The sequence below is a fragment of the Acipenser ruthenus genome, chromosome 12, assembly GCF_902713425.1.
Source record: "Acipenser ruthenus chromosome 12, fAciRut3.2 maternal haplotype, whole genome shotgun sequence".
In the NCBI taxonomy this organism is placed as follows: Eukaryota; Metazoa; Chordata; class Actinopteri; order Acipenseriformes; family Acipenseridae; genus Acipenser; species Acipenser ruthenus.
The window spans coordinates 31,963,294-31,979,515 of NC_081200.1; the positions used below are offsets into that span (position 1 = coordinate 31,963,294).

The window sequence follows — 16,222 nt, forward strand, 5'->3', positions numbered from 1 at the left end:
TCCACACACATATATCAGGACATGTATCATTGTGTAGTACTGTTTCTTGACCACTGGATAGTTTTGTATGTCCCTAAACAAAGCTGAGCATGGTGGCACTTCTGTATTGTGGTCAGTATAAAAAAAGACTGCAACATTTTCCCCCAATCAATTAAGACAAAGAAATACAGTAATAAAGAAATCCACCACAGGCTGTTTTAGCCTTTTTAATGAAAAAGTACTTTAGTTGAAATTATTGCATACCTGAATGCATGCCATTATGTAGTGCATTCTTATGTTATTACCATACAGTGTCCTGTATAAAACAAATCCTAGTTTTACAGAGGTCCCAAAACTAACACACATTGATTATTACACTATTTTTATCTGAAAGGTTTGATTTACTAATTACACATGTCAACAGGGAGTAGATTATGGAGAAACTATTTTTTCAGGTCAAGGAAATACCATGTTATGATTTTAATATACATCTCACACGAATAATTGCATGGGCACAATGTTTTGAATGATTAAGCATAATATGGTTAATTCCCAATCATTAATTAATCCATAATCTACAAACCATACATATTAGCATTTCCAATGCATATACTGGAACCTAGTAAAGTAATAATTACAGTATATCCAAATATACAATTGTTAGCAACATACTACAGAATTATTGGACTTAAATACAGTATCATCAAAACAGACAAGGTTACAAATAATTAAAAACTTCCTATTTTTTTCGTTAACTTTAAGTGCAGAATTATTTAGAATATTCCTTTAACAAAATGTCCTGGGCTTTATGATCCAAACTCAATTGTGTCTGTTGATATGGGTTTGAATTCATAGCTTCCTCTTCCATCCATGTGCAGGTAATACTACAAGTGAGAAAACAAATTAAGATTACAGTGTATATATATATATATATTAAAGAAAAATAGAACAAACTTCCTCTGATCAAATGCAATGCCATTTTAAATTACAAAACCAAATTAGGTCAACAGTACAGATTTAGTGCTACTGGTTTTTGCATGAAAGGAATGCATTACATACCTGCTTCATAATTTATATATTACACACTCAGTAGTGTTACATTTAAGAATACTAAAAGAAAAGTAATAAATGAAAAGACAAATGTTGAGACATTGAGAAAGACTTCTAGTTGAAACGCTTGTCATGGAGTTTGTTTCTTATAGTATTTCTAAAGGCTGCATAACTACAATATGCACTCTGTTGCATTCAGTAACTTGTGCAAAAGAACTAGATAGGCAGTTTATCAGATGTGGGTTAAACTCCAAATACAACATACTTATGTAAGTGAAACTCTTACATAAATATGTATGCCCAATGAGTGATGATAATTAAAATAGTACGACACATAGCTTCCAAATACTGACAATAGAGACATTAAAAATACTGTGCAATATCTAATCTTCATAAAGACAGTATTACATTGACGAAGCGCATACAATAGAACATACCTCATGGTGTTTCCACAGAGACTTTCTGTGAGACACTGTGAACAGGGATATGCCGACCTAAAAAATAATAATAATAATAATAATAATAATAATAATTAACAACAACAATAACAACAACAACAACAATAATAATAATATCATTTAAACAATACCTCAGTAGCTTCTGAATCAAAGTGCTTAACACTGTACACTACATACATATGCATTGATTTTCTGTACATTTAAATCCTTAACAGTTATTGCACTTTATGAACAAGCCTACAAATATTATCTTGCACATGCTTTTTACAATTGGTTTTTGACAAGCGTATGGAAACTAGTCTTTAATAAAATTAAAGACTTCTTCAGGTTTGTTGCAACACTGCCCACCATTCACTTATTTTGTATATTTAGGATATAAGGCAAAGCCAAGGTTATATCATTTAGATCCCCGACATCTACATACAAACATTGTGCCAACACCTGTATTAAAGATAACAAAATCATTGCATTACCTTTCTGCAGTGGCTGTAGATGAAATCTTCAACATCAACACTGACTGCACTGGTACATTCATCCAAGATGGCAAACTGAGGCTTGTGGTAAAACAGACGTGCCATCTGCAACAATAACATTTTTTAACACATAGTCCAGTACACCTTTCTAAGAACATCTTTGCATTTACTTTACAAGTTAGCTGTTAATTTGTGACCTCTTCAATTTCCCTATATGTTGATTTGTAATTTCCTTTTCATACATAAGGTGGCAGCAGAGGATTGAATTGACTTAGTCCTTCAGTTGCACTATGTAAGAAACTCTGCTGACCTAATTGTTCAGGTTTAATAAAAAATCAATACTTAGTGACTCACTCTACCAACCACATTGTAACTGCAGGCTACATGAAAATACCCAAAATGGGACTTTAACATTTTCAGGACAATACAATATAAACAGTGAAAATACCAGAAAATCATCATAACATTCACATTTCTGTTTTATTTATATATATAAATGATCTGTTATTACTCTACCTACAGATACACTTCACAAAATGTGTAGTAAACAAAACAAACAAACAAAAAAAAAACTTACAGCCATCCTCTGTTTCTCTCCCCCACTTAGAACATCCATCCAGTCCTGGACAATATCCCAGCTCCCCTCCCGTTCAAGGATGTGACCCAACTGCACATTGTCCAGATACTCCTGCAGAACCTGTAAAGAGCACACATGGGGAAGAGAAGCAGGGAGAAGTGAAGCTGACACACGTGTATGAAGGATAGGATTTTTAACTAATAAAAGGAAGAGCAATTTATTATTGAAAAATAAATGAATAAATCACACGCCAAGTTTACTACAGCTACTACTCTCTGAAAGTTACCTGGTCAGAAATTCCTTTCCGCTTCTGGTCTTCATAGGTGTCTGGGTAAATGACCTGATCCCGGAGTGTGCCCAGGGTCATGTACGGCCTCTGCGAAAATAGTAATATCATTGTAAGAAAAACAACTTTAAAAAACAAAAATGCATTTTTGAATGAATCATCCATTCTTTCAAATATGTAAAAGCATAAACTGCTACAAACTTGCTTGTGAAATGAAAAAAAATTTTACCTGCGGAACGTAAAACAACTTCCCTCTTTCAGGCTTGGTGAGACGTCCACCAAACAAAGGCCACAGCTAAAAACAACAACAACAAAAAAGATTTGAAAAGGTTTTCACTGCTACTATACTACAAGAATTATAAATCTGCATTTCTGTTTAATTTGATGACAATACTCACTTCTCCTAGAACACGGAAAAGTGAACTCTTTCCACAGCCGTTGGGACCACAGACCAAAACATTCGTACCAGATTTCACCTGAAATAGTCAGCTATATTTAAAATAAGCATGTAACTTTTAATTTGTTAAATACGCTTATGCCGGATTCACTCCCACTGTTAAACCAAGAGTTCTTAATAAAAGTTATGGAGAGTGGTTATAAAAGGTTTACAGAGAACATTTATAAAAATTGACCCTCATATTTAATTTATTTTGAGAGTCCACAAGCTTTTGATTAAGAACCCCAATCTAAGTTTATATTTTTATAAAATTACAATTATATGATGCAACATTTGAACACTGCTGTAATACATTGTTTATTGTTTGCAAGTAAAGGAATAATAGCCAACAAACCCACCTCAAAGGAGAGATCTTGGATTAGAACATCTCCATTGGGCGTTGCCAGAGGTGTATGATCAAACCTGCAACAGACCACAATTAACAAAGTTATATGTTGGTTTTTTTCTTCCACGGTTTTCCTTCAGACAGTGCTTCTTATTTCGTATGCAAGCTTTAAACACTTCCCATATCATGTTAAAACTGGACAACCCAGTGGTATCTTTTAATATTGCAGATACAAACTAAACCAATAAACAGCTTCTGATGTAATGCAGCTTGGTATACAAAATAAAAAAAACAAACAAAACAAACCCACCCATGTTTCCATGCACTTACTTAATAATCTTATCAGCGATGATGATTTCTCCACTGCCTGGTGCCAGTGACAATGTTTTCAAACCTTCCTGACCTTAACCATAAAAGAAAAAAATATGTGAAATACAAACTTACAATATAACATTCATTTATGCAGCTCAAAATCTTAAGATGTAGTTTTGTGTTCCCTTATTGATCTGTATTTTAGCTAGTGCTGGGACGAACACGAGATTTTCATGTTCGCATATTCGCTCAGAACTTAAATATTCGTTTGTTTTCAAAAAGTAATAAAAGCCATTATATTGCTCAGAACGCAAGCAGAGACAGCATAGCAGCAGGGGAACGTTACAATATTATTATTATTACTATTATTTATTTCTTAGCAGACGCCCTTATCCAGGGCGACTTACAATTGTTACAAGATATCACATTATACATTATTTCACATTATACAGATATCACATTATCTTACATACAATTAGCCATTTATACAGTTGGGTTTTTACTGGAGCAATCTAGGTAAAGTACCTTGCTCAAGGGTACAACAGCAGTGTCCCCCACTGGGGATTGAACCCACAACCCTCTGGTCAAGAGTCCAGAGCCCTAACCACTACTCCACACTGCTGCCCGTTAAAGTAGAAAAATATCCCAGGAGTAAAGAATACATTGTGTAGGCCTTACTTTACCCCAGTGAATTAGCTACAAAACAATGGATGCCAAATAGCAGCTCAAGTTAAACGTTTTGTTTATTCCTGAAATAAATAGCACATAAAGTTGACAACGCATTTTATTTGTTTCTTTTTTTTTCATTCCTTGCCATTGCCATTTCTTCGCAGTAAACAGTGGCCATCGACAAGTTTTCATAAAGTAATAACATGAGGTTTACTTGTGCCTTTTTGTAGTTGAACAAGCAACAAAAACTGAAATTTAACTTTAAACACTTCAAATAAAACAAACTTGGACATGGTGTTGTAAAATGAAGGGGGGAAAAAAACTCACTGATTTGGTTCTTGTTTATTATATTCCACATACAAGTTACAACAAAAAATATACATAAAATCTATATAAAAATCACTACACAACATTTCCAGCAAATTGGGCATGGTTTAAGCAAGGCATTTCACAATGACGTGCTTGCCTTTTTTTCTGTCCCATGAGATTCTGACTCGCTCTAAAGCAGCACAACCTGTTTTTGTCCCAGATGGGCTTCCATAGAGATCAGTATGTGTGTCCGCGTGTAATCTGCTTTGTTTACTTTTTGCCGTCTAAAATTTTTAAATAGAGGCTCAAGAGCTGCTGTGTTGATCCTGTGTCCCAGCACTAATTTTAGCTTGATCATTGGTTACATCTCACAAGATTACAACTTCCAATAGTTTAGTCCATGATATCCCATAGAAAGTTTATTTGATAAGATGCAAGAATCTGCAGCAACTGAACCATATTTGTATATTTACATCTTCATTCATTTACCTTTGTCTTGCTGGGAAACCATGGTTCTTTCATATTTGCCAGAGTTAAGCTCTTTCAACACCTCCATTAATTCTGTGATGCGAGCTGTGAACCTAACAAAGAATGACAATGCATGTGTTATCTGTTGTAACTTCAAACAGGATTTGTACAGGTTATTAGATATTAATAGCTCAACATACTGTCCTACCCTGATAATCTTGTCATCTCCCGTCCAGCCAGCACAATCCTACCCAGAGCTTGGGACAACCGTAACAACATACGTCCACTTTGGTAGTAATCCTAATAAGAAGAGATCAGCCTTTTAATGAACAGCAATCCTGATAGATCAAGAAAGAGTGATAACTTCCCACCACCTGTAATCAGTAAGAATGATTGTTGACTTACAAATATTTGTATGTGAAACACACCCAACCGTTAACAAACGCAGCATTATTTTATTGTTGTGAAAAGCCCTTACCTCCAACAGCTCTGAGTGTGTGCTGTTCAGGTGGCGAGGATGAGCCAGATTCAGAAAAGGACGGCTTACCACCAGATAACCGACTACTGTGGCAAGGTCTGCAATGAAACAAAAACAGAGTGTAAATTTGCTTTATGTCACACTAAGAAATATAGCATTAAAAAGACTGTGAATACAAGTTGCTTGGGATATTCACTCCTGCAGGTGATAACATCAAAATAATTGGGAGTATTACTTACACTTGGCAATCAAACTGTCCACAAAGCCCATGGAGAACCGGAAGATGATGAAGTTGTGCAAATGATCAACCTAGGAACAAAACGAAAGGCTTTTCTTATCAAGTCCCTTTTTTGGTGAACTTTCCATTACATACATTTCATAGGGGCCCCTTTTTATTAAATTAAGAAGCAGTTACAGTATGTGACACTTCAGCAATGCAACCTTTTATTGTTTTACAGTCACTCAAACCCGGCTTCTGCATATTATCAGTTGTTCTTTAGGATAACAGACACTGACAATAAGTTGTCTTTTAAGTATTTTATTTATTACAGTGGTCAAAGAAAAGGGGGGCATTGGGAAGGGTATGTTTATTAGCCAGTAATGCAACTATGTTCCCAACTACCCTGAAATAAGGGTGACTGAGTCTTTCAAAAATAGACGGAGCACATATACAATTACTTCTTACCAGCCTCTTGAAAGTGGTGTGGATTGTCTGCTTTTCTCTCATATTTCCATTGTAAAAGGCAATTTCTTCACTGCGCAAAGAAAACAAATCAAAACACTTAGAAAATGAAACTACAAATCACATGCGAATAGATATTCGCAAGCTCGTCAGGTACATGTTCACTACTTGCCCACCTGTTTGTGATGAGCCGTGAGTTGACGTATCTGTACTCTCCTTCATATCTCTGCTCAGTCACTGTCATTTTGCCTATAGGCCTCCTTAAACGTGTAAGGAAGAGGCCTGAGACAATCAGATATGCCATCATGCTGGCAGGACCCTGAAAGTGAATTACTGATTAATGTACTGAAAAACTTTACCGTCTGTCAAATCTGGAAAAACCACAAAATGAAGGGGCAAATCAGTGGTCTGGTAATAAAATGATTTACCTGAAAACCTATCGCACTTGTCAGCTTAAAGATATATAAGCAAATATCCAGCAGTGGCTGTAATGAAACAAGACATAGTTTAACACATCTAAGCACAGTAAACACAAAAATAGCATATACAATTGGTTTGCCTAGAAATTAAGCTCTCATTATCATCAGGAAATGTTACACATACTAAATAAAAAATGGCAGAGGAACAGAACATATTTTACCTTGCTTAGGTTCGAGTACAAGTCCACTACGCTGTTACAGAACCTCTCCACATCTTGTGTTAGCAGCTGGTCTGCATTGGCTATCCTATTGTCAAGGTTACCCATTTTGTAATAGGTGTAACCTCTGTTAAAACAACAAGGAAAATATAAATAGTACAGGTTAAATTATCTCAATATCCAAGGACATTGTAAATTGTTATGTCATCTGCATTGGTCCAGTGATGTGGGAAAAAATTGGACCAATATAGAAGTCTGAAATGAACAAGCTTTCAAGACCACTTAATTATTTCACTGGATAAAATGTATTTATCTGGATTAGAAGTATTAATAATACTTACTTCAAATACTCATCATAAAGGTGTTTGGTGAGCCTCACACGGAATCGAAGTTTCAGCTCATTTAGCCCCAACTTCAAGAAATTGTTTATCAAGGCTATCTTTTAAGAAAAGAAAAGCTTTGCTTATTTTCAACATGAAACATTATGAATACAAGATGAAGGTACTAATAGTGCTACTGTAACATATACATTATGGATCTTCTTTGTGATGCAACAGTGTTCAACGGCACAAATACAGCCTAAACCATAATTTTTATAAAATGATCAAGAATGGTTGAGTGTGAAAGTAAAATTAATTATTTGCTATTTTTATATACTACCTGGCTATTCAATAATAATAAGTCAGATACTTAACCCCCAAAAAGGAACATGCAAATAATCGAGTGCACAGTGGCTCGTCCTTTAAATCACTTCATAATTGCGGGAGCTTTTACTAAGTGTCAGTGTTACAGTGTTGCATAATCCCAGGTGGGGGACACTGCTGCTGTACCCTTGAGTAAGGTACTTTACCTAGATTGCTCCAGTAAAAACCCAACTGTATAAATGGGTAATTGTATGTAAAAAAAAATAATGTGTAAAAAATAGTGTAATTGTATGTAAAAATAATGTGATATCTTGTAACAATTGTAAGTTGCCCTGGATAAGGGCGTCTGCTAAGAAATAAATAATAATAATAATAATAATAATAATAGTGCAAACGCCTTATTTGTACCAAGATTCCAATGGAAATACAAGGTTAACAGTTTTAAATGATCCGATAATCTGGTAGATTTATTCCATAAATTAGCACTTACTTGATGGTGAACATGTAATAGCAAAAGTGAAACCATAAAAGAATGTAAAGAAAAGCATTTAAAAAAAAAAAACACTTACCAGTGGCATGGCAGCGATAAAGTTGAACAAGTAGGTCTTGAAATCTTTTGTAGTACGACCAATAATTGCACTGCAAACCACATTAAAACATAGTGAGCAAACACTGATCTACACAAAGCAGTTGCATGGATACAATTAGAAAGTTTCTTTCAACAGAACTGATTAAGAAGTGTTGCATGTGTTGACGACACAGAAACCTGAACTTACTGACCTAAGGGTCTGAACATTTGTGGTTACTAGATGGCTGCTGATTCAATAGGCCTCTCTCATACACCTATACAAAATAAATAAATAAAATACTATTGGGCTGTGGTTTACTGGCTGGGAAGAGCAGGTTTTACTCTATTTGCATTCCTTTTGATTTTCCAAAAAGCAAACTATGCAAAGCTCAATAAGTCACTCTCCTGGTATTTAAAAGTATACCAGCAAGTTATCTTGCAGTGCAACCAAATTATTTAGATCATACACAAGGTGGCAGTATGCCCCTATAAGATGTTTACTAATATAGGCTAGAGTTCAGAGTACAGCATGCTAGAGTCCTGCATTGGGTCGAATACCCGCGAGTGAACCGCAAAAGCGGGTCGGGTTGGGGTCGGAATGTGAACTTTTTCATGGTTTGCGGTTCTGGTCCTTTCAGCGTACTCGTCTGTAACCCTTTCCCAAATAATGTATTAGAAGGTAAATGTACCGGTATTTCCAGCACTAAAGCAGGAGGTGATTAGGGAGGAGTAAGCTGACTGAGCAGTGTTGTCATCGCTTGTTTGATACGTAGCAAGATCTTTTTATCACGTCTGCTTGGTGATATTAAAAATGCCTGTGGACGAGGTGAAACAAAAGATAGCGCAGGGTTTATATCACGTAGTGGATAATAGTTCGAGAGGTAAATCAGAAGTGTGGAATTCTTTTGGAATCATAGCGAATGAAAATAATAAACGTGACTGGATTCGTTGCTTGTAAACATGTCATTATGTTTTTGTAAAGACAGCCACAAAACTCTGCGAAAGCACAGGTGTAGCTCCCTTTCAACTGGTGGCACGAAAGGAATAGACAGGTATTTTATAGTAAAGGAAGTAGAGATAGTTAATGTTACAATGTTAAAATATATTCAGACCACTAGAAAAAGCTACCACGCTTTATAATAGCCTCAATCCGTGGAGAATGGTAGAGATATCTGTGTATGAATGAGAGCGTGAGAGAGTCAGTCAGCACAGGCAGTAAGTTGCAGGTCTTATTAAAGCAGGTCAGGTCGGATCGGGTCGCGGGTGAGAAGACGGTGTTGCAGCGGGTTGCAGGTTCAGGTCGGGTCCTGTAGTAGCGGGTCCGGGTCGGAAGCGGGGCGTAAAAATCGGACCCATGCAGGACTCTATAGCACGCCCAATATGCAGAAAAAAAATTGTATACAAATTGTCTCTTGTATTAGCTGAATTAACGGAAACGGTTAAACTTTAGCTATTGTAAGTAACCAGGATGCATAAGCTGCAACACAGTTAATGATGCAAGTGCCTTTCAGTGCTAAAATTACATGGAACAATGAATTTACCACCGGCAAGGCAGAAATGAACCAATAAAAGTGCTTCTTGAATAACTGGATGTCTCTGCTAATGATACCACTGTAGGGGATTAAAAAAGGAATGACCAATGTTTGCTGTGAATGTGTCAATTATATACATTTCTAAAGACTTACTATCATAAAAACCTGAATACTAAAAACATATGTCATTACTAATTTGGGTATTGTTAATTAGCATATTGAATCTTGCTTTTCTTATAATAATTGAAAAGCCTAACATTTTTTTTTTTTTAATTAAGAAAAAGTCGGTACTTTATGTAAACACACAAGGAACATTTTTAAAGAGCTTTACTTTCATAAAAAAACATTTCAGCTTATTATGTGGTTAAAATTAAGACATTAAACTGATTTTATACATCCATGTGTTTTAAATGTGTTTTAAAAAGACAATGTGCCCTATTCACAAACGTTCTTAAGGAATTTGTTTTTGTAATCTTAATTAAAATGTAAGTACAGTAATCCATCGCGTACCCGACTGCGGTGGGACCAGAGTAAGGACGGATATGTAAAAGTCAGATAAATGAATCCTGTTTTAAATACCATTAACAATTACTATATTCACACAACTATTGTTTTGAGATTCAGCTTTTATTAGGCAGCTCGCATAAATCCCTTGTTTAGAAAGATACAGGATATTAATGCTTGTGACAGTGTAGCCATCTGCCATGTGGGTGCGTGTATTCGCTGCTGAGTGACAGGCAGGAGATCCAGACGGAGGTTGAAGTTGATACGCCCCGCAGGCGAACAGGATTTATTTACATATCAACAGCAATGGTAGAGCACAGAATACATACAACACAGTGTACGAAAACTTTGGAAGGATCTACAATCTCTGAACTAATCTTCGCTGTTCAATAATAAACTAATGTTGATCATGGAGGATAAATGGTTAGGGTGGATTTGTGACCGGTGGATTTGTGACCGGTGGATATGTGACGGATAACTGTACATGAAAACTTCAAACTGTTTTAGAGAGGTTTTTTTTTTTTCCTAGTTTTAAAAAAAAAAAAAAACAGTTTCACCTATGAGACAGTATTAGAAATTCTCAAAAAAACATGCCTTTTTTTTAAAAAAAGAAAATCCTAAAACCCTCAAAGTTTTGTGAACAGGGCCCAGTGAAATGATGCTTTTAACGAAACAGTTCCATTAATGTACCTTTCAATCAAGGTGCCATTCTGAATCATCCACACGTCACAATATGTTCGAGCCACCAGCATGACAGCAATGAGCAGCAGATATCCTGACTGATGAAAAAATGGTAAATTGGGACAAAGTTCAGGAACTACAACATTGGCATCCTCGTGAACACAATGTACAGTATTTAATATCATACAAGTCAAAGTCACGTGTGCACATTTATACTGTATGTAGGCTGACCAGGACTATCATGATGCATACAACTACGGTTTAAAAACACCAAAATTTATGCTGGTTTATAGATTTTTGAGTTTCCCTTATAAAATTGTGCTGAAAATGTCCCATTTAAGTTATATATACTCCCCCCCCCCCCCCCCCCCCCCACAATGTATTTTTTATTTACTAAATTAAGTTATGCCTTATTACAACAAAATGGAAAACAGGCCCTATCCTCCTTAAAAAAGCACCGCAGAAACTTCTAATGCCAAACAATATAGAAATAAACAAGCATACAGCAAGTCAGAAATACATTATTTTCAATAATATGTATTTTTTTATGGTTAGGATATTTAAGCAAGTCACTTGAGATGGTGACTTGAAGTTACTTTTAAAACTGCTTTAGTTCAGAAATGCTGGCGATTCAATCAACATGTGACTGCTTTGATAAGCTGAACATCCTATTTCAACTAAAAGTGCAAAGTACCAAGGTAAATAGGTAATAAGTCAAACACACTCTGAACAGTCAGAGCTCTTATCAGTGTTTAACTAACCGAATTTAAGGTCAGATATGGTATCTCTGTATGAAATACTGCAACAGTGCAAAACCACTGCTCTTCCAAATGGGATGTTACATACAATGACAGAAAGAACAAATGCTTGGTTCAAATCTGAATCATACCAGCTTCTTAGCTAAAGAAAGTGTGATGCAAAATGTAATCGCATGAACTTTGGGCAGCTCTATAAATGTAGATTATTCTCAAGCAGCTGTGAATTATTTTCCATTGGCTGCCTTAAGTAAGGCGACACACTCAAGAAATACCAGATAAACAAGCTATCCTCTTCTCAAGTCAGCCCTGTTTTTGTCCTTTGAATTTCCCATCCTCTTAAGACGTCCTGAGTAACTCATTTTGTGTAAGAAAAATTGAACAAGACAAGATTATATGTCATTACTGCACAATGCAGGGATGCTTTACTGTGCAAACCAAAATGATTAAAAAAAAATTAATCAATGATATTTTATTTGGTGTAAATGACTGTCAGACAAGAAAAAGTCAAATACTTTACAGAATATGTATTATTTGGGTGTGCGAGATAAATTCTAGCTTTTTAATGATTTTATGGTTAATGTTTTCTTCACAATTGGTACACTATGCACCAACAGTTCTTTTAGTTCCAGACTCGGATTTTACAACATTCCATTTAAGAAGCGATGCCAATTCAACAGATTTCCCAGTCTTATGTAAAGGCGTTTGGCAATTTATAATCTCACAACAGTGCATGCTGTGTATGCATTTTAGCAAATGTAAAAAGACATACCTCTTTGCAAAAGGTTCGAGGCACCATAATCTTTACGATTCTCCAGATTCTTGCAAAGAACACTCTGTCAACCGCCGCCTTCTCTTTCTTGCCATCTTTCTATAGGAATAAAGAAAATGGAAGATGAAACATGCTGTATAAAGGCAAGAAAAGAAAATGTGAAAAAAACATAACCTAGACTAAATCTGATTTTAAATGATGTTATATCATATTTCAAAATTGAGAACAAGGAAAAAAAAAATCAGAAGTATATATTTAAGCAATATAACCCAAAGAAGAGGGTTTTATCTTCTGGTAAGGCCCGCCTCATGTCGATAAATGTCCCAAGCCAAAGGCGAGGGCATTTAGCAGAATGAGGAGGGTTTTACCAGACAATAAAGCCCTCTTATGACGGTTCTATTGCTATTAGAAAATGGATACGATAAAAAAAGATATAACATTTACAGATTTTCTATTTGTGTTTTTTTGCAGCACTAGTTTTTGTTGCTAATGAATACAAACATGTTCCTCATTATTCCATGAGTAATGCGGTTTGCTCAAAATTCCATCTGTGGTCTCGCCTTCCTGGGCTTCATCCCAGTGGTGGATGCTTCGTGGGTAATCCCAACTGCCAAATAATAATTTAAAAAAGCCTCTACTTACATGGAGCTGTTCTTCAGTTCAGGTACCTCGTACAGAAAAGCAAACATGGTTTGTGAACGGTTTGTAAAACATGTAAAGAATAAAAGTACAGCTAACTTTTATTATTTTTTTATTTGCATTTGAGTGCCTGTTCGTGTAAGTTTCAGTATTTAAGTTACGGTTAGGTCTAACATTTATTAGGGAAATAATTCAAATAAAAAGTTTTACTAATTAAAAATATCTAGTTATGTGCAGTATGTGTTAATCCTGATTGTGCTGTTTGTTCAGTAAGTTGTTCAGTGTGTGTTCATAAAGTCAGCGCCTCCCAATCCTGGCATTAGTGAAGAGATGCGACGTGTCTGTGTTGTTACTGTGATATGCTTAAATAAAGCTGCTGAAAATAATTAGACTGCGTCCAGTTGTTTGATTTCAAGTCATTCACACCGGAGACCAGTTGCTATTGTGGTTACTGACAGCAAACTATTAGATCGTTTCGATTTTTTTTTTTCACTTTATTTGCTATACCAAATTTAAAGAGATAAATAGGATAGCTAGGAAGCAGAGTATTCTACATTAACAGACAACATTCAGAGGTTGTGTACAAGCATGGAACTTGTCTTTCCACATGCAGAAAAAAAGATAACATTGGAGGAGGCTGTGTGGTCCAGTGGTTAAAGAAAAGGGCTTGTAACCAGGAGGTCCCCGGTTCAAATCCCACCTCAGCCACTGACTCATTGTGTGACCCTGAGCAAGCCACTTAACCTCCTTGTGCTCTGTCTTTCGGGTGAGATGTAATTGGAGCTGCAGCTGATGCATTGTTCACACACCCTAGTCTCTGTAAGTCGCCTTGGATAAAGGCGTCTGCTAAATAAACAAATAATAATAATAATTTATCAGAGATTTAAGCCCTCATATTGACAAATCAGGTCAAAGGAAATTTCTGATCCATTTTCTAATATGTCATTTTCTAATATGTCACACTAAATCAATCAATCAGGCGATCTAAAAAGGTAGGCTAGTGTGCTGTTTGATGGGCAGCAGTGTGGAGTAGTGGTTAGGGCTTTGGACTCTTGACCGGAGGGTTGTGGGTTCAATCTCAGGTGGAGGACACTGCTGCTGTACCCTTGAGCAAGGTACTTTACCTAGATTGCTCCAGTAAAAACCCAACTGTATAAATGGGTAATTGTATGTAAAAATAAGAAAAATAAGGTAATTGTATGCTGATAAATAAATAATAATAATAATGCTTCAGATATTTTGTCCGGTTCCAATACACTCATAAAAAGGCAGCATTCATTAAATTAAACTCACATTTTATTTTCATTAAAATCGACAATTATACAGTTCAGAAAATAGGCTTTCTGTATCAGTTCTATGTAATGTGATGTTATGTGAAATACCAAGACTCACACTGGTAAACAAAATGAAGACTGCTTTTAAGGGTTTTGTTCGAGACACATTTTATGTTTGCTGAAACACTATTCTACTTACATCATTATTTAAGAGCGAAGAGTCTGGTCCGCTTTTCTTACTGCAAAAGAAAATAGTCAACATGCTCTTTATAAAAAGTTGATAATTTATGCAATTATGCACAAATATACTCATTACAGATTCATGTTACAGTAACTGGATAAACTATATAATTATTATTATTATTTTTTTAAAATACCATTTTATTAAACTATGTTTCATGACACCATTTGATTAAGAATTCACAATGCTGAAGTTGGTTTCTTATTCTCGAACACAAATTGAATAAGTAACAGGGGTATTTCGGTTGTTTCATCGCTCTAGGCCGCTTATTTCAAAGTTGATTCACAGAGGGGGAACCACTCCGTCACACATATGTATTATACCGGCGCAAACGGATTTAACCCCTGAAATACCCCAGTTACTTATTCGATTTGTGTTACATTTGCAGGATGCGAATAAGAAGCTGGAATACGAATAGCAGCCGGCCGAATTATAAACCAACTTCATCATCGTTAAGAATATTAGAATTTGAACATTTGGTATCAGTGACAAAAACACGTTTTCATCACCGTTGCACAATCATTATAGTTGCTTAGTAGTACAGTTCACTAAAGTTAAATCAGATGATATTTTAAAATAACCTTTCCTACGTGTTTTGATATGTTTGGACAACCTTCGCTATAGCTCTATTATTTTACATTTGTCTTACACACTGTGTGGTGGTATATCAAAGAATGTATTGCCGAAAATGCGAATCTTTTGTCACTTTGTACCCTGATTGTAACTGTCTTGGACGAGACCGAGACTCGTTTAGCTAGACTAACAAACAAAATGACAGGCAAATTAAAAATTGTAGTATTTTTTTGTTGTAATACATAAGTTATCACGGCCTTATACAAATCCCTGATCTCTACTACATCCTTAGTCTGCCCAACCTTCACCACCTGCCGGACCGAGCTGACAAAGTACCCGAGTCTGAACCTGTTTGCAAACCGTCTGTTCTGTAACCGATGCCCGCCATTAGAGCGCTAAAACTGTTGCAACGTACCTTCTGTAATTCTGTGCATTGCGTCTCCGCTTCAGGAGGTATAGGGCGATGAGAACGGCGCTCGCTATGGAGGAATTTTTAGCTGTCAAGTATTTGCTAATCGCCGCCATGTTTCCACAGTCTATGCCGGTCAGGGACTAGCAAGGAGCATGCTGGGAATGTGGATCTGTTGGGAAGGAGGAGAGGTTAACGCGCCCCGGCTTGGCATACGCAATCAGAAAACTCCTGACTGATAACACAGAACAAATGTACAGTGCAATATTTGTGTATAGGATATGAATTCTCTTGCTTCACTATAAGAGAACTATCTGTATTTAGATGCCAATTTATTATAACATCAAGCTATCAAAGTGTGCAATTAGAGTAGTATTGTTTATTAAAAGCATTTAACATACAGTATTGTAAAATGATTACACAATTATAGTGTGTTTTTTGTGCATAATATTAAAGCTTAAACAAATTAA

At 35.8% G+C, this 16,222-nt stretch overlaps 1 protein-coding gene across 1 annotated transcript; it reads right to left on the minus strand.

Annotated features, from left to right (window-relative positions):
- Window positions 1-192: 192 nt before the first annotated feature.
- LOC117417416 (ATP-binding cassette sub-family D member 3) lies at window positions 193-15,974 on the minus strand. The gene is made up of 23 exons (XM_034029558.3): window positions 15,759-15,974; window positions 14,729-14,768; window positions 12,617-12,715; window positions 11,099-11,187; window positions 8,374-8,443; window positions 7,502-7,599; window positions 7,164-7,287; window positions 6,952-7,008; window positions 6,700-6,842; window positions 6,527-6,596; window positions 6,081-6,150; window positions 5,842-5,939; window positions 5,572-5,663; window positions 5,385-5,476; window positions 3,936-4,008; window positions 3,619-3,682; window positions 3,222-3,299; window positions 3,053-3,118; window positions 2,824-2,913; window positions 2,538-2,657; window positions 1,961-2,065; window positions 1,467-1,523; window positions 193-863 (listed from the first exon to the last, which is right to left on the minus strand). Exons 1-23 carry the CDS (start codon window positions 15,866-15,868, stop codon window positions 786-788), a joined length of 1,983 nt encoding a protein of 660 aa, XP_033885449.2. The 5' UTR covers window positions 15,869-15,974; the 3' UTR covers window positions 193-785.
- Window positions 15,975-16,222: the final 248 nt, after the last annotated feature.

What these genes read in the sequence shown, in the direction of transcription:
- LOC117417416 (XM_034029558.3), bottom strand. Translation starts at nt 15,868, where the DNA reads ATGGCGGCGATTAGCAAATACTTGACAGCTAAAAATTCCTCCATAGCG. An exon ending in GGAAAGGAATTTCTGACCAG is followed by an intron (nt 2,658 to 2,823) that starts GTAACTTTCAGA and finishes TGCTCTTTACAG; the next exon opens with GTTCTGCAGGAGTATCTGGA. An exon ending in GAGAGAAACAGAGGATGGCT is followed by an intron (nt 2,066 to 2,537) that starts GTAAGTTTTTTT and finishes TTATTGTTGCAG; the next exon opens with ATGGCACGTCTGTTTTACCA.